Below are 25,181 nucleotides of genomic sequence, written 5' to 3' on the forward strand. Positions count from 1 at the left end.
AAAAACACAATAGCAAGGAAACACAGTAAAACATAGAACATTGCGCCAACAGACATGGTTAAAACAATTACCATGCAGTAGTAGAGTAGTACACAAAATCATCAAAAAAGAAAAGAAAGAAAGAAAGAAAGAAAGAAAGAAAGAACAAACAAACAAACAGTGTGTTTGCATTGGGTTTCCTCCAGTGTTGCCAGCGAGAGAAATCAACGAGGTCTATGGAAACATGCCCATAAGAAGCTACTCTCTCTTGATTGTGCCTGGAACCTCATGTGTCACTAGAGGTGACCGAGCCTTCTCTGTGGCCGGTCCCACACTGTGGAATGCCCTGCCCCTTCCCATTCGTTCTGCCCAGTCCCTGGGTGTTTTTAAATCTCTCCTAAAGACCCACTTTTTCTCCCTGGCTTTTAATGTTGCCTGAAAACTCGTACCCTTCTTATACCATGTCTGTTTATACTTCCGGTCTCACTTGTAGCTTTGTTTTTGTTTTGTTTTGTTTTTGTTTTGTTTTTTTTTGTTTTCTTTACATGCTCTTGTTGTTGCTCTGTTATTGTTATACATGCTCCTGTTCAGCACTTTGGTTTGTCTTCGGTCAATGTAAATGTGCTATACAAATAAACTTTGATTTGATTTGATTTGATTTACTCTCAAAACAAGAGTGAAAAACATCTTGAAAAAATATTATATTATATTTTTGTAGACCACAATTCCCTGGCAGAAAATACTTTGAGATGGGGGGCCCATGATACATATTAATCTGGGGGTCCTTGTCATGAAAACCCATACAAATAAGCCCCCAAAAAAACTCAACGCAACTTTACAGAAAAAGAAAGGAAAAAGCTTTAATAATAATAATGGCAACACTGGTTTCCTCCCACACCCATAAGATAATAATGTGACTTTGAAGCAACACATTTTGAGCTTGTAGATCTGCTAAATCATTTGAATCCCTAAAAGTAACAGTTTTGGGCATTAGAGGTTTCGACCTGACTGAGACCATATAAATGTGTACAGTGAAAATGTGTCTTTCTGAAGTGCTGAACCCAACCCTAAGAACCAGGTGCAGTACGTGGGCAGCTGGGTTGAGCAGTTAAGGGTTAAGTGTCATGGGAGTCTGGGACACTGTGACACAGAGCGGGGACGGAGACCTTCTGTTTCCCAGGTGGCCTCTGTAACCACTCAGCTGTACCGTTAGGTACAGAACATACATTATAGCCCTGCCTGCGTCCTTGACCAAGGTACATGGCATTACAAGTTTGCAGCTGGTTTCCAAGCGCTGATTGCTGGCTGCTCATTGCTCCAAGAGATAGCTCAAATGCAAAGGACTAATTTACCCAAGGTTACAATTAAGTAGAGGGAAAAAAACTTAAAAAAACAGGTCTTTCAATGTGTTTGTAAATGGTGCATTTATATAGCGCTTTTATCCAAAGCACTTTACATAGACTGTGCATTACATTCACCCACCATTCATACACCAATGGCAGAGGAAACCATGCAAGGCACCAACCTGCACATCGGGATCAATTAACGGTGCAGACTTGGAGTCTTGCTCAAGGACACTTCGGTTCGACGCTACATTTGGGGTGAGCCTGGGATCGAACTGGGAACCTCACGGATCCCATCCAGCTGTTCTACTACTGGCCACTCCACCCCTGAGCCACTGCCGCCCATACCAATAGCTGCAGTACTCCTGCACAGGTGATTTGCATTTGTATATAGGGCAGCTGACCACTCATCTACATTACATTGTTAGGCAAGAAGCAATGACCTCCACCTATGTACTTACATTACAAAGGAGTGTCAATGGCCGGAGTCTGCATGCTACGCATAGGCCTATACCTGTAGATTTGAGAGGGGGTACTACTGTGCTATTGAAACGGGAGATATTTCGGTTGCTGGGCCGTGCAAGGCTATAGGTATGGCTAAGGCATATATGTCAAACTCAAGGCCCGGGGGCCAAATCAGGCCTGTGGATGAATTATCTTTGGCCCGCGGGATGATATTTAATTAGTATTAGAACTGGCCCTCTGGTATATTGCACAGACCACCATAATACTACAAGTCCGACAATTCACTGCGAGTGCATTGGCACATATCACATACTATGAAATCAGTGCTTGGTGAGGATCATAGAACAGGAAACTGAGCTTAATAATAATGCATTTTCAGTTTTAAATGCATTTAATTTTTTGCTGTTTGCCTGGGACGTCCTCATGACCGCGGTGCCCGTGTGTTGAAACACAGTCCGGCCCTCGACCTCGACCGATTTCTTTATTTTGGCCCACTGTGTATTTGAGTTTGACATCCCTGGGCTAAGGTATGTGCAGGTAGGTGCAGTGCTGGGCTACTATGTAAAAACCCATCAGCAACATGATCCTACGGGCTGGTGGCGGCACCTGTCAGCAGGGAGGGAGGGGCGGGAGGAGTAGGGTGAAGGCACTACGTCCTCACTGGCATGTGAGTGAGTCAGTATAGGATACAACAGCAGTGAATACCTATATTTAGGTATTTAGGTATTTTTTTAAAGAGGGAATAACGCTAGCCTGGTATCCAGCCTGCTTCGCTACGTTCGGCGGATTTTTTTTTCTCTCTTCGCTTATCAGTCTGGAAAGCCTCCTATCTCCAAGGGAGGCGGGACATGCCAAAAGCTTCGAAACCTAACGTGGCTTCTGATTGGTCTGTGGTGCGGGGCGGGACAAAGCACCAGTGAGACGTCATAGCAAAGCGCAGCTGAAAAGCATGGAGCGAAGAGAGAGAAAAAAATCCGCCGAACGTAGCGAAGCAGGCTGGATACCAGGCTAGAATAACGCAGGACAAGACAGAAGACTAGACTATGACAACAAGGATTCAGTCACACTGTCAATGAGTCAGTTCAGTCACAACATAATGTGTTTGTCCGGTTTGATGTTGAGTACCACACGTATCATTCCGGTGTAGCCCCAGCCATCCAAGGAGTTCTGTAGAATACAAGAACCCTCGCCCCAAAACACGCTCGCCCCGGGTCAAATCCGGCGACCTCGGAACAGTCGCCAGACTCGGCACCACTTATTCCTAAACGTAAAAGTAACGTACCTCAGTAAAACTATGCCTAAAACCTAAGCTTATTCCTAAATGTAACCTCAGTAAAACTATGCATAGCCCTAACCTCAGTAAAACTATGCCTAAACCTAAGTTTATTCCTAAATGTAACCTCAGTAAAACTATACCTAAACCTAAGTTTATTCCTAAATGTAACCTCAGTAAAACTATGCATAGCCCTAACCTCAGTAAAACTATGCCTAAACCTAAGTTTATTCCTAAATGTAACCTCAGTAAAACTATGCCTAAACCTAAGTTTATTCCTAAATGTAACCTCAGTAAAACTATGCATAGCCCTAACCTCAGTAAAACTATGCCTAAACCTAAGCTTATTCCTAAATGTAACCTCAGTAAAACTATGCCTAAACCTAAGCTTATTCCTAAATGTAACCTCAGTAAAACTATGCCTAAACCTAAGCTTATTCCTAAATGTAACCTCAGTAAAACTATGCCTAAATCTATAACCTTATTCCTAACGTTAATCTCAGTAAGAGGTTAAGACCCCCTGGGGGTGTGCGGCCCCCCAAAATTCAGACCCGTCTCAACTGAGTGGTGCTGTACTGTACTGTACTGTACTGTACTGTACTGTACTGTACGTGCGTGCGTGCGTGCGTGCGTGTGTGTGTTTGGGGTGAGTGTGTTTTGGGACGAGTCTTCCGGCTACAGTTTCTGTAGGGCCTTGCCTCAGTGTTCAGCACTCACTGTAAAGGAGAAGAATGGACTCCACAGTAGCAGATGTGTCGGGGGATGTTGGATTGCCATTAAGAGCTCTCCATGGGAGTGCTTTCTGTCAGTCAATCTGAGAACCCATCGTAAAAGAAATAAAGGAATAGCAACGCCCTCTTTTCCTCAACAGTCCGTCTTGAGAGACTACTGCAGAGTAGACCCACCCGAAGAAACAGCGACTCTACTCCGAGTCTCTCTCGTGTGACTGAACTTCTCACCCTAGAGTCAGTCTACTTTGTAGGTTTGGATTATAATTACACAATTACGAAAATAGCCGATCTACAAGCTCACAATCCGTCGCGATGTGACGCATTGTGAGCTTGTAGATCTGCTAGATTGTTGCACATGAAATGGGACATTCTGCACAAGGAGTACTTTTATGTACATTTTGATGCCAATACTCAATTAGGCCTACATTTTGAATTCCGGACTTTTACTTGTAACATAGTAGTTCTATATTGCACTATTGATACTTTTACTTTGATTACTTTCTCCACCACTGCTGACCTCCTTCAGAGCAGTGCCTTCTATTGTTGTTAGGGGCAGATGTTCTTGGGGGATGTTATAAAGGTCATGACCTCGCTTTTCTTTGTGTTTAGCATGAGGCCAACCTTGGCGCATCACTCTAGTTAATAGCTCCTGCTGTTTTGCATGATTAGATAGCAGGCTGATTTGGTGTCTCTCTCTCTCTCTCTCTCTCTCTCTCTGAGTGTGTGTGTGTGTGTGTGTGTGTGTGTGTGTGTGTGTGTGTGTGTGTGTGTGTGTGTGTGTGTGTGTGTGTGTGTGTGTGTGTGTGTTTTGTGTGTTTTTGTGTGTGTGTGTGTGTGTGTCCGTCTGTGGACAGCTAATCTCTGGCACTGTTGGCTTGATTGCAGCCACGTTCTGCACACACTCCCTGGATGCCAGAGCTGAACTTCTGCCCCAATTCTTCACATGGTCCTGTTATAGACCTCATTTTCCCGCCTCAGGAACATCTCCAGACTCCGCTCCACAGTGTCCACACTCACCCTGCCAGATGCTGAGAAACTCTCCTCCAGGCTGGATTACTGCAACGCACTACTCATCGGGATCCCTAGCAAGAGCCTCCAGAGGCTCCAGTATATACAAAACAGCGCAGCTAGGATGCTGATGAGAGTGCGTAAATATGACCATATTACACCCACCCTCCGTTCTCTCCACTGGCTCCCCATCACCTTCAGGACTGAATACAAGATCTCCCTACATCTACGGAAATGCCCCCCCCCCCCTACCTCAAAGAACTCATCGCCCCTAAACCCGCCACTCAAAGCCTCCGCTCCTCCAACACCCATCTTCTCCTCGTCCCCCACACCAACCTCCGCACCATGGGCCAGGCCTTCTGCCACACAGCCCCATGTCTGTGGAACTCTCTGTCTACTCACCTAAGAGCACCACAGTCCACTGACTGACTCTTTTAAGAATGGACTTAAGACCCTGCACTTTTTTAAGAAAGCTTTTCCCTAACATGTTTTACTGATTATGATGTTGCTTACTTCTTTTATTGTATTTTATTTTATTTCTTTTGCCATGCTTTTAACTTTGAGATTCAGAATGTAAAGCGCTTTATAAATAAAATGCATTATTATTATTATTATTATTATTATTATTATAGTGCCACCAAGAGGCCGATTTTTGTGACATACATTTTTTGACAGTACATACCACTGATTTTGTGCAAACATCACGCAAATCGGTACACAGTCTCTCTATGACCATTAAACAAAACGGGTCTTTCAAAAGTTAACAATAACAATATATTGTGTAACCTGATCTATTCCCAATAATCGGTCTATTTGCGCTTATGTACATAGGCTATAGACTGTACTAAATTAATTGTAAATATCACATGTGGACCTGAGAGAAAGTCTTGTGTGAGGTGTGAATAATACAATCTGGAAGTTCCGGGGACCCACCGGGGGGACCCCCACACGGAGTTGCACCACTCAGTTCACACGGGTGTGATTTTTTGCCTTTATTGATAGTTTACAGTAGCTAGACAGGAAAGGGGGAGAGAGATGAGGGGGGGGGGGGGGGGGGGGGGGACACGCAGCAAAGGTCGTCAGGCTCGGGACTCGAACCCGCGACATGCTGTCAGGCTAGATTACGGGCCTAGGTGCCAGGGTGCCTGGACCGATCAGGCACGGCCCAGGCCATAATGTAATTTTTACATGTTTACACATTGTGTAAGACAATGTAGTGATTTTTGTCACAAGTACGCAAGGTCATAAAATAAGAAAAATAGGGCTACAGCTAGAAAAGAAGAGATTATTGATAACCTTTTTGATGAATAGAGAATATTTTTTTTTTAATAGTTGGTTTTATTTATATATATAAATGAATCAACGTGGAAAAAAAGTTGTCAATGTTTGAGATTTATTTTATAGCATAGTTTGTTGATTTTGTTTGAAGCAGTAATGGTCTTATTTATTCTATTTTATTCATCATTTTTGAGGTATTACAAAGGTCCTTAAATTGTCACTTAAAAAGTGAGTGTGGATACCCTAATGCAGGTTTGTTTACTGTTGAGTGAGAAAACAATGTTGCACATTAACTTATAGCAAATACCCCTGAAAATCATTGTGGGACCCCCTCGGGGGGGGATATATTTTCTGTTCGGTTCACTTGACTGACTTAAGCCACATTCTGTATGTTGCTTTAGCTTTACTGTCATACATTTCCCCATCATACCCTGAATGAATACACCTTTATATTGATCTAAATAATGAATCTTTTATGCTTGTATTATTAATAGCAGCATAACAGTGGTGCTTTCCACTGAGGGTGAGATCCAGTCAAACGGTTCAGTGATCATGAGTCTTGACATGTACACGTTATAGCATTATGATACCACTAGAGGGCAATATAACATTGAAAAAAATAGTTATATTCAATCAAAGCACAACAGCACAGCACTAGCTTCATATTAGAGAGACAAGACTGCTGCGTGACATCATCATAAAATGTATTTAATTAGATAGCTGGATTAATCAAATGTAAATTATGTGAATTGTGTATAGCAGATCTTCTAACTCACGTTGCGAGCGAATTTCACTATTTGAAAGACGTCTTAAATTGTTAATTCATAGGATATTTTAGTTTGGGTCCCAATAAGGGTTAGGGTTAGGGTTATAGGGTTAGGGTTAATAATAGGGTTAGGGTTAGGGTTAGGTTAGGTTAATAAGACTCCCTTCCTAGAAATGTGGTGGACTGGAGTCAAAAGTAGGCTAGAATATTTATATTTGAAATGTAGCGAGTGGGAGAGAAAGTCATCAGCTTGCAAATATTAAAAAACAAATGCTTCAAAAAAGTACTTATGAATGGCTACAGTAATGACAGAACACACCGCTACTTGAAAGGGTCAATTTGGTTCCTCAATATCAATCAATCATTGTAGCAGGGGGACCCCCTGCAACCCAGTGGTCACTGTGACTGATGTTATGCCTGGCCATAATAATGCATATGTTTCGGAGCTGTTAGTCAGTCAGTCAGTCAGTCAATCGTGTTCTGATAAATGGATCAATGGAACTACATACAGTATCGAATCTTTGTGTTTGCCAATTATTTAAGGTCCCACTTGCTACGTGTTGCCATCTGTCGAGTTGTGAGCTTGTAGATCCTGCGAGATTCATTAGTCTACCTTTAAATATATGTTAAAAAACTTAAAATTATACTTTGTATATATTTTCATGTAGCTGGCATGTCCAAGACACGTTCCTTTAATGAGACAAAATAAAGCTCCATCCTTTAAGTCAGTGGTTCTCAAGTAGACCTCCAAATGATATGAATTTGACTGTTTAAAAATATATAGTAGATCTACAAGCTCATAGAGTGGCACGAAGTGACGCTCGGTTTGAGAACCAATGCTTTACGTTTTTATATCAACAGACATAATCGGCACAAACTCGTGTTTTCAAATTGTGATGTGATTAATCCTAGAAGGATATGAATTATTTGTTATGTATTCAGAAATATGAATTATGAACAGATGCGTTTTCAAAGAGAATGAAACAAGTTGAAGTTTATTGTCATAACAATTCACCACAATGTACAGCATTAGCCGATGACATTCTTGTCCAACTCAATTTTGCATTGTGATTGATTACAGCAAGACAATTTAACACTTCAATGAAAAAAAGACGTCGAAAACCACGACTGCCACATGAAAGAAGAGAATCAGAACCGCTTTATAACAAACATCATGTAGTTTTGATATGACAGTTTAAAAGGCAACATTGATTGAACATTTTATTAACAGTTTGTACGGGATGAAGACTGTTACAGTTTGAAAAATGTTGGTTGAATCCAGTGACATTCTTTTCCCTTTTTAACTCTGAGTGCCCGGATCTCCCCTCATTTATCTAGTGTATTTGTATATGTCAATATTTGTAACTCTGAGAGTGTAACACATGGACCGTAGTGGAAGTACTGTTCCCTTCTACAATGAAATGAAATGAAATCTATATTTACCCAGGGTATCTGGGCTAAGCTCAAGAACTTGTTTCCAGCCAGGCCCTGCTCATAGAACACATTTCATCATAGTGGTTGATGCCTTGTTCAAGGGCATTTCAGCGGTGGTAATTTTAACGTGTCGGACGGCTGATTCGAACTGGGAACCTTCCGGTATCTAGACCGCGCCGCTATCCGTTCGGCCACCGCTGCCACAATTCAGTACTTTTACTTTACTTACTGTATGTTTACTTACGTATTTCCATTTTTCAATGCTTCTACGCCACTACATCTCTGAGGCAAATACTGTACTTTTTACACCACTGAACTTATTTGACACCTTTAGTAACTAGTTACTTTGTAGATTTAATTATTACAAAACATAAATGAATCACTGTTTTATAGGTGGTGTGATGTGTCATGAGCTTGGACATTTTTGACTTTTTTTGTAATGGGACATTCTACATAATAGTAATTATGAGGCCTACTGTAAGTATATTTTCATGCTAATACTTAAATTAATATACTTTTCCTCAAGGAAACGTTTGAATACAGACATTTTACTTGTAAGTATTTCTACATAGTGGTATTATTTCTACTTAAAAAAAAAAAAAGATCCAAGTACTTCTTCCACCACTCCATATGGATCCATTACTAACTGTCAGAGGGTACACATTAAACCAAATTGATCCCAACACATTACTGTCAGAGGGTACACATTAAACCAAATTGATCCCAACACATTACTGTCAGAGGGTACACATTAAACCAAATTGATCCTCCTAACCAATTTCTAACTGTCAGATTGATCCCAACACATTACCAACTGTCAGAGGGTACACATTTAATCAAATTAATCCCAACCCATTTGTAACTGTCAGAGGGTACACATTAAACCAAATGTATCCTAACCCATTTGTAACTGTCAGGGTCACAAATGGGTAACCTAAGCCTCCTCCTCCTCCTCTCTCTGACACAGAGACACAGAGGAGAAGCCAGTGTCCCAGCAGCAGAACCCAGCAGACAGGGGTTCATTGCATGTGGTCTGGAAGGTGTGCAGGTGTATCAGTGTATCTGAGGACACTCTGAAGAAAGACAGAGTGCCAGCAGGAACGTCCACATACACTCCTACTCTGGTGGAGCCAGAGGGAGTGACAGGGACGTCAGTGAGCGTGCCATTGTGCCTCACATAGTACCTGTTCTCATCACCATAACATTCCAGGCCCCATGACTTCTCGTTGTGTCCAAACCTAATGTCTTTACCAAAACCCTGTCTTTTGAGTGCTCTGCATGACACTGCTATCTGGACCCTTCCACTCCACTTTACCTCGCAGTAACATCGTCCAATCAGAATTTGTCTACACATCACCTGTCTCCAGTATGTAAATCTGTCTGGGTGATGAGGATACTCCTGATCCTCTTTCACATATGTCACCTTCCTGTTGTTCTCAGACAGAGAGAGGAAGCTGTTTGCCGTGTTTGGATCCAGTGTGAGGTCACACACATCTGATGAGAAAACAAAATACAATACAACACCAGTGATAAATAGTATTATGAATAATAAATGAAAATAAGATAATCCACATAAATTAACCACTGATGCCCTATTTTGTAAGCTAGTCAAAAACAGCCGATCAACGCGTTGCGATGCAACGCATGGCAGCAGATCTACATCTTGTAGATCTGCTGTTTTAATAAAATGTTTTATCCTGAAAAGGTTGTTTAGGTTGTTCCGTTACAAGACACCACTGCGCCGCACGTACATACGTGTGTGTGTGTGTGTGTGTGTGTGTGTGTGTGTGTGTGTGTGTGCGCGCGCGCGCGCGTGCGTGCGTGTGTAAGCAAGCAAGCATGCATGAAAGTAAGCAAGCATGCATGTATGTATGTATACATGCATGCTTGCATAATGTAAGATATGGGTATGCTTGCGAACTTGGATGGATGGATGGATGCATGTTTTGTTTGAGTTTGAATCTTTATTTCAGTCATTTAAAAACAAAACAAAATGGTTGTTAAGCAATTTACATTGTTTAGTCAACATAGTGACTAAAGTATGTATGAATTTCAATACAGCGATGCCTTGATGTTTAAAAGAAAAAGTACATTGTAATTTCCACTTTTGAATACTGTGTGCTGTTTTGATGTAATGAATAAAACGGTATACACTTACTTGGTGGACACTTCTTTAAACCACGTTTCAGCCAACACACTCCACCATGGTCAACACTGGGGGGTGAGGGGAGAGACAAAGTCAAGCCCGTATTTTGTCTTTGAGAATATAAATGATAACGTACATTCACACAACATCAAAGTGTTAGTGTACAGTAAACCTACTAGAGCACACACCAATATACCTGAGAGCCTCCAAGCTGCAGTGTGGATCCGTCTGTCTAGCAGACAGCAGCTGCACTCCTGGCTCAACTCCCAGGTGATTTTTGCTAAGGTCCAACACTTTCAAATGGCAGGGGTTGGAGATGAGAGCTGAGGCCAGAGAAGAACAGCCGTTCTCTGTGACCTGACAGCCTGACAACCTACCCCACACACACACACACACACACACACACACACACACACACACACACACACACACACACACACACACACACACACACACACACACACACACACACACACACACACACACACACACACACACACACACACACACACACACACACACACACACACACACACACACACACACACAGAGAGTATTGTGTTTATTATAGTGTACTGTGTGTATTGTGTGTGTACATATTTTAGTAGATTGTGTTGTAACGGTTTCCTCAGTAGCTTATTTGGGGTGCCAGGCAGGCGTGTACCTACCAGAGAGGAACTTAGCCTCTCCTTTTTTGTGTATTGTGTTGTGCAGATTGTGTCTGTGCATGCCCTGCAGTCTAATACTCAAACATTCAATCTCAGCACAGACATCTGTGCCATCTTAAATACAATCACATGATATTGAATCGAACCAGTTATTATCAGTGCACCTTTCTCACTGACCTGAGAGTTTCCAGTATACAGTGCTTACTCGCCAGTCCAGCCGAGAGCAGATCCACGCCACTATCCTGTAGATCATTGTTACTGAGGTCAATTTCTCTCAACCTCAAGCTGGAGCTGAGAACTGATGATAACTCTTTGCAACATCGCTCTGAAAGGTTACAGCCACTCAACCTACAGAAACAAATAAGGATTATTGTATTTTATTTTCTATTAAAATAACGTATTTTTGAATCCACCCAGTTATTATCAGTGCACCTAATACTGACCTTAGAGTTTCCAGTATACAGTGCTTACTCGCCAGTCCGGCAGAGAGCAGATCCACTCCATCACGTAGATCATTGTTACTGAGGTCAATTTCTCTCAACCTAAAACTGGAGCTGAGAACTGACGATAACTCCTTGCAACATCGCTCTGAAAGGTTACAGCCACTCAGTCTGAAGAGAAAAAAAAAGATTATTGTATTTTATTTTCTGTTAGAATAAAATCAAACATAATCTTGAATGTAACCAGTTATTATCAGTGCACCTACTGCGCTCTGTTGGAGGCTTTGACCACTGGCAACAGCCTCAGAAGACACTCCTCTGAAGCAGAGTATTTCTTCAAGTCAAACATGTCCAGTTCTTTTCCTGATGACAGCAAGATGAAGACCAGAGCTGACCACTGAGCAGGAGAGAGCTTGTCTGTGGAGAGACTTCCTGAACTCAAGGACTGTTGGATCTCCTCCACTAGAGAATGGTCATTCAGCTCATTCAGACAGTGGAACAGATTGATGCTTCTCTCTGGAGAGGGATTCTTCCTGATCTTCTTCTTGATGTACTCAATGGTCTTCTTATTGGCCTTAGACCTATTTCCTTTCTTCACATCAAGCAGTCGTCGTAAGAGAGTCTGATTGGTCTCCAATGAGAGGCCCAGGAGAAAACGGAGGAACAAGTCCAGGTGTCCTTTGGGACTCTCTAAGGCCTTGTCTACAGCACTCTGGTAGAAGTGAGCTTCCTTGTCTCTAAATAGCTTTGACAACTTGGAGGTTGACACTGACAGTACGTTGTCACCATTGTTGATGAATGACACAAAGGCATGAAGAGCAGCCAGAAACTCTTGAACACTCAGATGGACAAAGCAGAATGCCTGGTCTTCGTACAACCCATGCTCCTCTTTCAAGATCTGTGTGAATACTCCTGAGCACACAGCGGTATCTCTGATATCGATGTCATACTTTTTCAGGTCTTCTTCAGTGAAGATCAGGTTGCCATTTTCCAGCTGGTCAAAGGCCAGTTTTCCAAGAGACAGAATGACATTACTATTCTGTGGATTCCTAACAGAATTGGTCTGAGTGCTGTTGGTAGGCCTATACTTTTTATCATTCTGTTTGGACAGTGTTACCGTGAAGTGGATGAACAGCGAAGTCAGGGTCTCTGGCGTTACTCCTTTCTCACCCTGTTCTCTTTTTCTTAACACTTTCTCTAGAACGGAAGCAATGATGGAACAGAAGACTGGGATATGGCACAAGATGTGGAGGCTTTGTGATTTCTTGATTTGTGAGAAGATTGTTTTGGCCACATTCTTATCACTGAATCTCTTCATGAAATATTCTTCCTTCTGATCATCGGTGAAGCCTCTCACCTCTGTCATCCTGTCAACATAATCAGAAGAGATCAGGTCGGCCGCTGCAGGTCGAGTGGTTATCCAGATGCGAGCAGAGGGAAGCAGGTCTCCCTTGATGAGGTTTGTCAGCAGCACGTCCATGGAGGCTGGCGCTGTGGCATCGGTCAAGATGTCGTTGTCCTCGAAGTTCAAAGGAAACTGACATTCATCTAATCCGTCAAAGATGAACACAACTTCGGACCCGTTAGAGCTGCAAATATCTGCTTCCTTGATTTCAGGAAAGTAAAGATGAAGAAGCTCCATCAAGCTCAAAACCTTGTCCTTCTTCTTATTCAACTCTCGGAAAGTGAATGGAAAAATGAAGAGGATATTCTGGTTGGCTTTGCCTTCTGCCCAGTCCAGAGCATACTTATGTGTTAAGGATGTTTTACCAATGCCAGCCACTCCTTTCATCATCACCGTTCTTATTGGGCCAGTTTCACCAGGTAATGTTATAAACAGGCCCTCAAAGCTAATTATCATTTCTGGTAATGCTGGTTGCATGGATGCTGGTTCAATCTGTCTGACCTCATGTTCTTTATTGACCTCGCAACTCCATCCTTCTGTGATGTAGATCTCTGTGAAAACGTCATTCAGTAGTATTTTCTTCCCTAGTTTTGTGGACAAAACCTGAAACTTCTTCCTCAGATTAGACTTGAATCGTTGATACACAGGAACAAGAGTTTCTAAAGGACCAAAGAACACCAGTAAGGGCATGTTATGGTAATTGTGGAAGACAACTCAGAAGGGTTGCTGATTCTCAAGTTAACCACTTTAACTCTACTTAGTTGACCAGATTCCCAAGGGCTAAAATAAATATCTTCGCTGAAAATAGATAACACATCACGGCGGTGATGCTGCAAGGGGTGCATACATTTGTTAGACATTCTAACAGTCTGACAACATCGTCGTTCCAGACATGTGCGGCCACTTACAACTAACCTGTGGCATCCTCGACACAGCCCCATCTAGTGGTTGAGCGTAGAATGCCACGGTTTTCAGCCCGCACGGTCCCAATTTGAAGCGACACCACCAAAAGTGATGTACTTCCGGGAACACGGAATCATGTCCAGGGCACAGGGCACATACTTTCGTTTTCATCATAAGCACAGGAAACGGTCCCGTGCAGTCGCGAAGATTTTTTTTATTGACCTCCAAAAATATGGATGTTTTGTATGATCACCTCAATCTGAGGTCAACTCCAATAGAAAATAGTTTTGGATCGTGTCTAGCCCGGGATCCGTAGATGGAAAATGAACGATGACAGCACCAATGCGGAAGCGAAGCGTTGCCTGGTGACGATGACGCAAAAAAAATAATATCAATATCAATATTATAAACTAAGGGGTTGTCCAATGTCGCCCTAGGCGATATTTAATCACATTTAAAGCTCGTCCGATGTCGTCCTTAGCAGGGAAACTGTTAAAACTAACCCATGGCTCCCAACACGTGTGGCAGGTTACAACTAAACCGTGGTTGGTTAAAACTAACATGTGGCTTCCTGTGAGGTTAGGTTTAGGGTTGGGTTTTGGGTATAGGGTGGCGGACTCATGACTGTAGGACTGTTAGTACGTCGGACCAAACACATGCACCCATGCTGCAACGCGTTGTCACTTTCTAAATTGGTCAAAAGGGCCACTGAACAAAGGCTAGTGCTCAGAATTTATTACATGTAGGTTGCCCCCTCCCCCCGCAGTCATCAAGAAGACTGCAGGACAATTACTGTATCCCTGAGCAATAACGAGTGCCAAACTACAATCTTCCCAGTGTTTATTGTAGAGTTGCCATCACTTTGTGATATTGTGATGATAAAGCTGTAAATGAAGACTTTCTTACGGCTCTCAGCAGGCTTGTTGGCTGAGGCTTGAGATGGAAGTTCTGCTCCTGCATAAGGAGAAGACGATAATGAAGTGGACTCAGTGAGTGGACATGACTTTCATGAAATGGGACTCTTGTCATTATTATGTCATATGACATTAATATATTTACAGTAGAAAATACCACATACTGTAAGCCTGTAGTGTAGACAATATAGCACCCATGGAGCTGACATTAAAGTAATTTTTTACTAAATCTGATCTTACCCATGCTCTCCAACAGGTGGTGTTCGTGTTGTTTAAGGGCATCGTAAAACGCTGTTTTGATCTTTACCCCCCCTTCATCTGGCATCAACATATACAGTAGCCTCATTTGGTCCATGCTCGTCTCCTGGGCTTGAATCTTGGCACGGCACTCATGATGGACCATTGTTCCCAGACTATCTACTATAGCCATGACTGTGTTAACCTTTTGAATCAACTGCGCCCTGTTCTGCATCACAAAAGGTGCTGTTTGCAAGAAGAAGGGGGAAAAAGGAGAGGTTGAGAAATGCTTCGCCTACTGTAGCAGTAGGTCATTATGAAACGTGACATTATCTAGGGAGAATAACTCATAGTAGGCTATACATACCAAATTAGCTTGGAAACAAATATATTACCATGTACCTTTGTCTGTGGAGCTGTTGACAGAACCACTAACGTGACCAGAGATAGTAGGATTGTTAGCAGAGTCTTCTGATGGAAGTTCAGATCCTGCATCAAGAGAAGAGGATAATGAAGTGGGCTCTGTGGCCTCTTTTCCACCAAAATAACTTTGGTTCTAGAACTGGTTCCTTTCTACATTCTTGGAACCGTGGTGCTTTTCACAGAACCGGTGGCCATTTTTTGGTTCCAGATCTGAACCAACTGTTAGGGTTCTGAACCAATTAATTTTCAGTGGAAACACTCTGAAAAGGCCACATTTGCCTGGTAACAATTACATGATGTACCTCTGTCTTTCGTGTCTGTGGAGCTGACATTGACAATGTTGACAGAACTACCAATGATACCAGAGATGGTGGGAGACATCACTCCACTCTGGGCTTTGACTTGAGCTGGAGGAACTGCAGGTACCACTGAAGGACCTGCATAATACAATCATCAGTATTAATAATAATTATATATATATGTATTTTATATATATATATATATTCTCCTTCTTTGAGGGGCGCTGTTTTTAGTTCAATGTTTGTTTTAAAAATGGCATTGACAATGAAGAGAATTTAATGTTTGTTTTGACACCGTTTGTTTTACATCATCATTACATCACCTAATCATACCTCGGATGTTGTTAGATGACACTTCACACGTGTGATTTTTGAGTGGTGTAAACCACTCCTACAACTGGCTTTGTTAGTCTGTCTGTGCTCAAAAAATGAGCATGGTTGCTATGGTCACCCAGTTCACACGGGTGTGATTTCATTACGTCAGACATTACGTCAGACCACAGCTGATCAGTCTATATAAGACCTTACACCACTCAGTTCACACAGGTGTGATTTTTTATATATAATTTTACAAACGCTCAGAGAGATAAAGTAAATGCAATAAATACTGTTTTACACGACTGAGGCAAATAATTGCACTTTGTAAAAGCAGAGAAGGCTTCAAAACAAACAAAGTATTGGCTGACAAAATACACCTTACAAACCTTGAACAAGGAATTCACTTTGATATGAATTCGGTAGCTACAAAGCATTTTTAAATAAAACATTTAACTCTTTTGTCACTAGAAATGAAAATGCTGAACCGAAGCTGCTCTTAACATTGTGAAGTACATCTTTCTTGATTATGTCATAAAGATGTACTTCACAATGTTAATGATTTTTTTCAGACCTCCAGTTCCAGGGATCACAGAATGGGGGGACTTTTTCTTCTCTTATTTCCACACAACAGCTCTGAGGTATATTAATGACATAGTAAAATGTTGAAAATGAGTGGTATTCCCCTTAATATAGCCTAATCATCCTTTTCTTTCTTTGTTACCTGGACAGTCCTCATGTGGCTTTTCGGGAAGTTGAAGTTGCTCCATTGTGTTCAGGATCCCCACGAGGACAACGCAGCTCGATCCCCCTGGTCTCTGTCGTCCATTGATCACATTTGCGTTGACTTCATTTATGCCTGAGGAGACATTCAATCATAGAGACCACTAGATCAGTGGTTTTCAACCACTGGTCCTTGAGGGGGTTCCAGGTGGTCCCCAGCTAAATTGAGAGATGGTAACCAAATGGACCCTTATAGATCTTTAACTCTTGGGAGTGTAAAATTAAACCAAATTGGTTTCATTTTACACGGGGCGGGACTGTGACGCTCTATTTTTACTTGAGACAGATATGCCATTTTTATCAGATTATGCTATATTGTGCATCCCTACATAAAATATAGAATGGTATAATTCCATTCCAAATTACGTGACTACACCACCCACTGTATCCTACAGCCCCCCCCCCCCCCCCCCCCCCACACACACACACACACTAGAATATATGAAAGTTTCACCTTTTTGATTATATTAAAATGTGAAAATATGAAGGTAATGTTACTGTGGTCCTCAGGGACAGGGCTGCGGCTCTGCAGGCTAGCTGCTCCTCATGTGGGTTCGGCTGCTTGCTGTTCCGGTCATTTAGCATGGCCATCCTCCATCCTCCTCATGTGGGGCCATCCGCCATCATCCTCCTCCTCCTCCTCCTCCTCCTCTGGTGCACATAGCCTGGAGGAGGAACAGTACAAGAGAAATTAGTTGACAGAGCTCATAGAAAAAGCCAAAGAAAACCTCGTGACATGGAAAATGTAATCTGCCATGATATTATGACATTCTTAAACCCATGTTCTCCCATATTTCTACATCCAACCAGGTGAAGAAATTTCAGATTGAGGCTTTTAACCCGTGTTAAAAGCCTCAAAATGCTAAATCTGGTTCCAGGTGGTCCCCAGCTAAATGGAGAGATGGTAACCAAAATGTGGTTCTATAAGGACCATTTAATGGTCCTTATAGATCTTTAACTCTTGAGTGTAAAATGAAACCAAATTGGTTTAATTTTAGACTCTCAAGAGTTCAATTATATTTCAACATCTGCATTACTATATTTACAAGAAGTCTACACAATTAAAGAATGTAGAAGAATTGTTATTTTGATCGTTTGCCTGTTCTCTCTCCTATAGGGTACCAGTGTCACATTAATAAACCATGGAATTGTGAACAAAATCTCATCCAACGATATCAAAATTCTTTCATTTTGGGTCTGAGAGGCTAAATGTCATCAAATGGTGTTCTGTGGCTCAAATGCTGAATAAATAATGGACCTTGATATGAAAGGGTTGAAAACTCTGGTGATCAATTTCCCAAACAGTGGGTCGAGACCCATTTGTTTGAGTCACGGACCAGTTTATTTATTGCTCACAACTCAAGTAAAAAAATCCCATTTTATTTTCCTACATTTAAACAATATATCTTTTCAAAAGTTAAATAAATTTAAGTAAGTAAAATTTTGTAAACATTTTAAAACCCTTTAAGAAACCAGTGATGGAAAAATTACTCAAATTTGCTTCTATATTTACTTAACCCTAGAACACTAAACTTGTTTGTTGTTACACCATCACTAGACACGGGTATATTTTACCCAATATTAAAATATTCCATAAAAATATTTTTTATAAAAATATATTGCAGTACAGCAATACATGGCAACTTGAGGTACTTCTACTTTTCACAAAAAAACAAATAGATTTCATGGGGGGGGCAAAATAGGTATAAAACGTGCATATTCTTGTTTTAATATTCCTACAAAAAAGAGAAATGAAGTTGGGAACGTCTCCTTTGGTCCACCCATTCACCCAAGACATGTGAGAATGGTCCAGTGAAGAAAGAAAATAAAAAAGTCCATTGTGGGTGTATTGGATTTTTCTCTATCACACCATCACTAAACACGGGTGAAATTCATCCGAACACCTGCCTGTAGGAAAAACCAGGGATGTGTGCAGGGAAACAAACCTACCTTCTATGATGTCACTGAGCATCATGAAGGTACTGAAAGACCCGCCCACCTCATAGCCTGGCGCAGCCACACTAAACCCGCCCCTATTGCATATGCATATGCCCCGAGGCGGAGCCCAGCGCAGTGGTTAGTTACGCAACGCGAGGCTACCCACCTCAGACATCAGCAACATTATGAAAATTGCACAAATATAATCATCCGGGTGAAAATCACCCATGTTTAGTGCTCTAGGGTTAAAGGAGAATTCCATACTAAAAGGCTTTCTTGCCTTTCTTCGTAATTGTTACGTCCCCACCAAAGAGGTCCAGATGTTATTTTGTGCAAAAGCTCATTATTGGCCATTTCCCCTACCATAAGCCCTAAATGAATTGCATTGAATGGGAATTGAATGGGGCTATGGGGTGTTGTGCTAATTCGCTTATTTCCATCGCTCAAAATTATTATTTTTTGTATATATCCTCTTCATAATGTAAATAATATCCCAAGCGGCACACTTTACTACTCATTTCGATGGAAATAAGCGAATTAGCACAACACCCCATAGCCCGATTCAATTCAATGCAATTCATTGAGGGCTTATGGTAGGGGAAATAGCCGAGTTTTTGCACACAAAAAAACACCTGGACCTCTTGTGGGGACATAGACTACAATGAAAGGTAAGAAAGGTCAGAAAGCCTTCTAGCATGGAATTCCCCTTTAAGTAAAAGTATCAATACCGTCCAACCAATATAATTCAGAAATAAGTAAAGTCCGGAATTCAAAATGTACTTTAGTGAAAGTAGAAAGTACTAGTTATGCAGAATGTCCCATTTCAAGTTTTCAATATTTTGAAAATAGATCTACAAGCTCACAATGTATCGCATCTTGACGCATTGTGAGTCTGTCATTGTTCCCCCATACAAATTGTATTTTGGCATTGCATTTTATCGTTGATTAGTCCCCTTTTCAACAACGAGTAAATTGTATGGGTCGTGCCAGTCAGTGTGTACTGGTAGGTTGCTCAAAACGAGGGCGACTATCAAAAGAAGCACGTTTAGCCGTGTTGCTCATTCCACAATCCTTACAAGTTATACCTCGTTGTAAAGGTTGCTAATAAACGATAAAAATACAATACCAGGCGTTCAGAATTAATATTTGCTCAAAACTGAAAACAGTGGAAAACAAGGCAGGCTCAGTACAGGCATTTGCTCAGCCAACATCTCGCTCGGGCGAGCCCCGCAGCACTCAAGTAGACTTCAGCCTATTAAACGCTGTCCGAGCAAAATACCAATAAGACAAAAGAAAAACGCATAAGAGCCCAAATGCACCCGAGCAAGGATTGTGTTGTTTTGGCGTGGAGGATTGGCCGTACTGTAATTTAACTTGTCAGTCTGTAAATATGCATTTTAAAAGAATATAACGTCTACCTCATATTATAGACTACCTCAGAAAATACTTACGGGCTTCTAGCCAGGGTCCTTGTGTATTTTCATCCAGATAAAGTCAGACATTTTACCATCATCTGCAGAAGAGACGTTCAAAGAAAAAAGAAAAAAAAAAGACCGCTTATCCAACCTTAACAATCCAGAGTGCCTGGCTAGGTTCATCTGAGGGTATTGTCATTAACGTAGTCAACTGAAACTCTGAAAAACTTCTGACGTCAAAGTGTTAACCCGTCAGGTTACATTCTTCGCTATGGAACGGAACGAAAAAACGAGATCATATCACCCCTGCATTGGCAAAACTACACTGGCTACCTGTTAAATTCCACATTCAATTAAAATCACTCCTCTTTGTATTTAAATCCCTAAAAGGCCTTGCCCCTTCCTACATTTCTGATCTAATAACAGCTCCCCCTACCACCAGGACACTCAGATCCTCCACTGTCAAACTCATTGCAGTCCCCCCTTCAAACCAGAAAACCAAAGGTGATCAGGCTTTCTCTGTAGCTGGTCCCACACTTGGAATAATCTTCCAACCCACATCAAGGTTAGCCCCACCCTGGAGATTTTTAAATCTAACCTGAAGACACACCTTTTCAGTCTGGCTTTTAATACAGTGTGAATTTGAGTGTTTGTTATTTTGTATTACATGTTGTTATTGCACTGTGATAGACTACGGTCTACATATTCTGGAAAGCACTTGGGTCAACTGCCGTTTTTAAATGTGCTATATAAATAAAAGTGACTTGACATGTGTAGGGCAGAGTTATTAGATTGTGTAATTTACAATGGGCCTCATTGAGTGAGTGACGAGTGTTTATGAGATAGAGTTTCATATCAAACCAGTTGAACATCATGCCTTCTCTACTGGCAGGTAGATGATAAACCGCAGCGTCTACGTCATTTGAGAGAGCCATGGTGTGATCACATTCCTTACTCATTGTAGTGTTCTTAAATTACCTTTAAAAACAGAATCACAAAGCTAGCAAACACTTATTTGAAGTATTTTAATTTGACAAATAGTTACATAAACATGTAATGTATCAAACGCAATATTTAGAATCAGTTGACTTGATCAATCAATAATCTCCCCCACTACAGATTATCACGCACTACATTACGAGGAGACGGTGATCCTCGCCCTGGCGACCGTCTCCGGCGTGCGGTGGCAGCGTTCTCCGGGTACCGCATGACTGCTGTTCAAGCAGAGTCTCTTCCTTGACCAAGCGGTCCTTCGTGGGAGGTCCCTGTAAAAAGAAGTCAGTCAATCCATGCAAAGTTCAGAATGGGATGTGAAGCAGGTCATGTGCAGGCAGGGTTCCCACACATTAACAGATTTCCAAAACCTTTCCAGAATATTTAACCCAATTTCCAGGCCTATATTTTCAGTGCAATAGTCTTACTTCTACTGTAAGTGCACTGCCCAAGGACAGGCAGTGTAGCAAAAATAAAGCATAGAATTAGCGGTGGATGATTATGTCGTCAGCCAGATTAGTGACGTTGAGTGGAATCGTGTAGAATCCTGTTGGCACAAGACAGAGTTTTTAATACAGCTAATGACTTAAGACAAAAAAAAGTCTTCACAGGGGAATAGACAAATTAAGCCATCCAATATTTGCCCCCTTCGAGGAGATAATTTCCCATTCATTTTTCCATAGACATTTCAAAAAGTATTTAAAAACATTTAAGCCTCAGACACAACAACTCGGCTGGTGACAATTGAGAAATTATGACCGATATCCGATTATTTTCAGGGTCATATCTGCCGATACCAATATTATACAGAGGACCACAATGGACACGAGGCTAGGGCCAAAGCCTGTTAATAAAGTATTAAATCAATATCCTATACTCTTTTCCAAGTGACTGTTTTCACAACTGAATGGAGGCGAGTACACAAATTAAATGTAAAGTTAGTTTTCTTTAAAATAGTCAGGATTATTTTGAGACTGAAATGCCATTTGTATTAGATTCAGATTATATTGTGCATCCCTACATAGAATATAGCAGTGGTTCCCAAACTTTTTCATGTCAAGGACCCCCAAATTGACACTAATCAGCCCACAGACCCCCATTTGAAGAGATATGCCAGGGACCCCCCATAAGAGAAGATTTGTACAGCTCTAGCAGTGATTCTCAACCCATTTAATTTCAAGGACCCCCAGTTTGACATCATGCATATTAGTCTACAGGCCCCCATTTAATGGCATTTCTATCTCTGGGACCCCCAATTTATATTGTAAAATCAATGTTATTTTAACTCAGTGTACAAATTGAAAATAAGGTAATGTTACCCCCTGCGGTCCTCAGGGACAGGGCTGCTGCAGCGGCTCCTCATGTGGGTTCGGCTGCTTGCTGTTCCTGTCATTTAGCATGGCCATCCTCCATCCTCCATCCTCCTCATGTGGGGCCATCCTCCATCCTCCTCAGGTGCACATAGCCTGGAGGAACAGTACAAGAGAAATTAGAGCTCATAGAATGAAGCTAAAGCAAACCTCGTGACATGGAAAATTTAATCTGCCATGATATGACGTTCTTAAACCCATGTTCTCCCATATTTCTACATCCAAGCAGGTGAAGACATTTCAGATTGAGGCTTTTAAGTTTTAACCTGTGTTAAGCCTCAAAATGCTAAATCTGATTAATGTTCTGATTTGAGCACTTGGTGGCACTCACTCTGCTATGGCCGAGCAGGTTCCTCGTCACCGCCGGGTGTAGCGAAGAGCTCCGTGGTCACGGGCCACGGCATGGCCCCGCCCCCATGCCTCTCATAGGTGGAGTGGAGTCTTGTAGCTGCAGTACGGCCAATCCCTGATGGTCTAGTGGCTAGGGTGGGGAGGGTGTGGTGGCCCAGCAGACATCTGACTGTTTGGCCAGACGCCTGGCTGAGTGGGGGGCTACGTGGGGGCAAGGGGCTACGTGGGGGCAGGGACCTGACCTGTGTGGGGAAGCTTAGTGGGGGCAGGGACCTGACCTGTGTGTGTGTGGGGGGGGGGGGATCTTAGTGGGGGCATGAGTAGTCCAAGCTGGTTCTTTTCACCTGACAGGGGGGAGTTTCCCCAGCCGGACGTAGCGCGTGGAAGGAACAAGTTATTCCGACCAGTTCCTTTCCCCTCCATCAGGCGCCCCGGCTGGCCGTGGGGGGGGGGGGGGGGGGGGGTAGTTTAGAGACCAGGATTAAAAGTGATATTTAGAATCAGTTGACTTGATCAATCAATAATCTCCTCCATATTACAGATGCTCGAACACTACATTACGAGGGAGATCATCACCCTGGTGACCGTCTCCAGCGTGTGGTGGCAGCGTTCTACGGGTACTGAATCTCTTCCTTGACCAAGCGGTCCTTCTTGGGAGGTCCCTGTAAAAAAAGTAGTCAGTCAGTCCATGCAAAATGGGGTGTGAAGCAGGTCATGTGCAGGCAGGGTTCAGTCATTTCCAAAACCTTTCCAGAATATTTAACCCAACTTCCAGGCCTATATCTTTCAGTGCAATAGTCTTACTTCTACTGTAAGTGCACTGCCCAAGGACAGGCAGTGTAGCAAAAATAAAGCATAGAATTAGCAGTGGACGATTATGAAATTATGACCGATATCCGATTCTTTTCAGGGTCATATCTGCCGATACCAATATTATACAGAGGACCACAATGGAAACAAGCCTAGGCCCTAGAGGCTAGGGCCAAAGACCGTTAATAAAGTATTAAATCAATAGCATATACTCTTTTCCAAGTGTCTGTTTTCACAACTGAATGGAGGAGAGTACACAAATTAAATGTAGAAAAATGTAAAGTTATTTGTTTTCTTTGCTGGTGAAAAACTAAACTAATTATCAGGATTATTTTGACTGAAATGCCATTGTATTAGATTCAGATTATATTGTGCATCCCTACATAGAATATAGCAGTGGTTCCCAAACTTTTTCATGTCAAGGACCCCCAAATTGACACTAATCAGCCCACGGACCCCCATTTGAAGAGATATGCCAGGGAACCCCCATAAGAGAAGATTGTTACGGCTCTAGCAGTGATTCTCAACCCATTTAATTTCAAGGACCCCCAGTTTGACATGCATATTAGTCTACAGACCCCCATTTAAAGGCATTTATATCTCTGGGACCCCCAATTTATATTGTAAAATCAATGTTATTTGAACTCAAAGTGTACAAATTGAACCAAATTAAAATAAGGTAATGTTACCTCCTGTGGGCCTCAGGGACGAGGCTGCAGCAGCAGCTCTGCAGGCTAGCTGCTCCTCATGTGGGTTCGGCTGCTTGCTGTTCCTGTCATTTAGCATGGCCATCCTCCATCCTCCTCATGTGGGGCCATCCTCTATCCTCCTCATGTGGGGCCATCCTCCATCCTCCTCCTCCTCCTCCTCCTCCTCCTCCTCCTCCTCCTCAGGTGCACATAGCCTGGAGGAACAGTACAAGAGAAATTAGTTGACAGAGCTCATAGAATGAAGCTAAAGCAAACTTTGTGACATGGAAAATGTAATCTGCCATGATATGACGTTCTTAAACCCATGTTCTCCCATATTTCTACATCCAACCAGGTGAAGAAATTTCAGATTGAGGCTTTTAACCAGTTTTAAAAGACTCAAAATGCTAAATCTGATTAATGTTCTGATTTGAGCACTTGGTGGCACTCACTCACTCTATGGCCGAGCAGGTTCCTCGTCACTGCCGGGTGTAGCGAAGAGCTCCGTGGTCACAGGCCACGGCATGGCCCCGCCCCCCATGCCTCTCATAGGTGGAGTGGAGTCTTGTAGCTGCAGTACGGCCAATCCCTGATGGTCTAGTGGCTAGGGTGGGGAGGGCGTGGTGGCCCAGCAGACATCTGACTGTTTGGCCAGATGCCTGGCTGAGTGGGGGGCTACGTGGGGGCAAGGACCTGACCTGTGTGTGGGGGGGCTACGTGGGGGAAGGGACCTGACCTGTGTGTGTGGGGGGGGGGCTATGTGGGGGAAGGGACCTGACCCGTGTGTGGAGGGGGGGCTACGTGG

At 42.4% G+C, this 25,181-nt stretch overlaps 2 protein-coding genes across 2 annotated transcripts in view; one reads left to right on the forward strand and one right to left on the reverse strand.

Moving 5' to 3' along the window:
• Positions 1-25,181, forward strand: part of LOC306925145 (scavenger receptor cysteine-rich domain-containing group B protein-like) — a gene marked incomplete at its 3' end in the record, with an annotated part of 797,673 nt that overhangs the window by 662,114 nt on the left and 110,378 nt on the right. The gene's annotated exons all lie outside the window — the stretch shown is intronic.
• LOC306925143 (NACHT, LRR and PYD domains-containing protein 3-like) lies at positions 9,212-15,156 on the reverse strand (the record flags this gene model as incomplete). Its single annotated transcript, XM_079503825.1, has 6 exons — positions 9,212-9,398; positions 10,620-10,796; positions 11,269-11,439; positions 11,535-11,702; positions 11,798-13,595; positions 14,994-15,156. The coding sequence occupies 6 exons, from the start codon at positions 15,154-15,156 to the stop codon at positions 9,212-9,214; spliced, it is 2,664 nt and encodes an 887-aa protein (XP_079359951.1).

This window comes from Electrona antarctica (genome assembly GCF_951216825.1).
Source record: "Electrona antarctica genome assembly, chromosome: 6".
NCBI classification, from domain to species: Eukaryota; Metazoa; Chordata; class Actinopteri; order Myctophiformes; family Myctophidae; genus Electrona; species Electrona antarctica.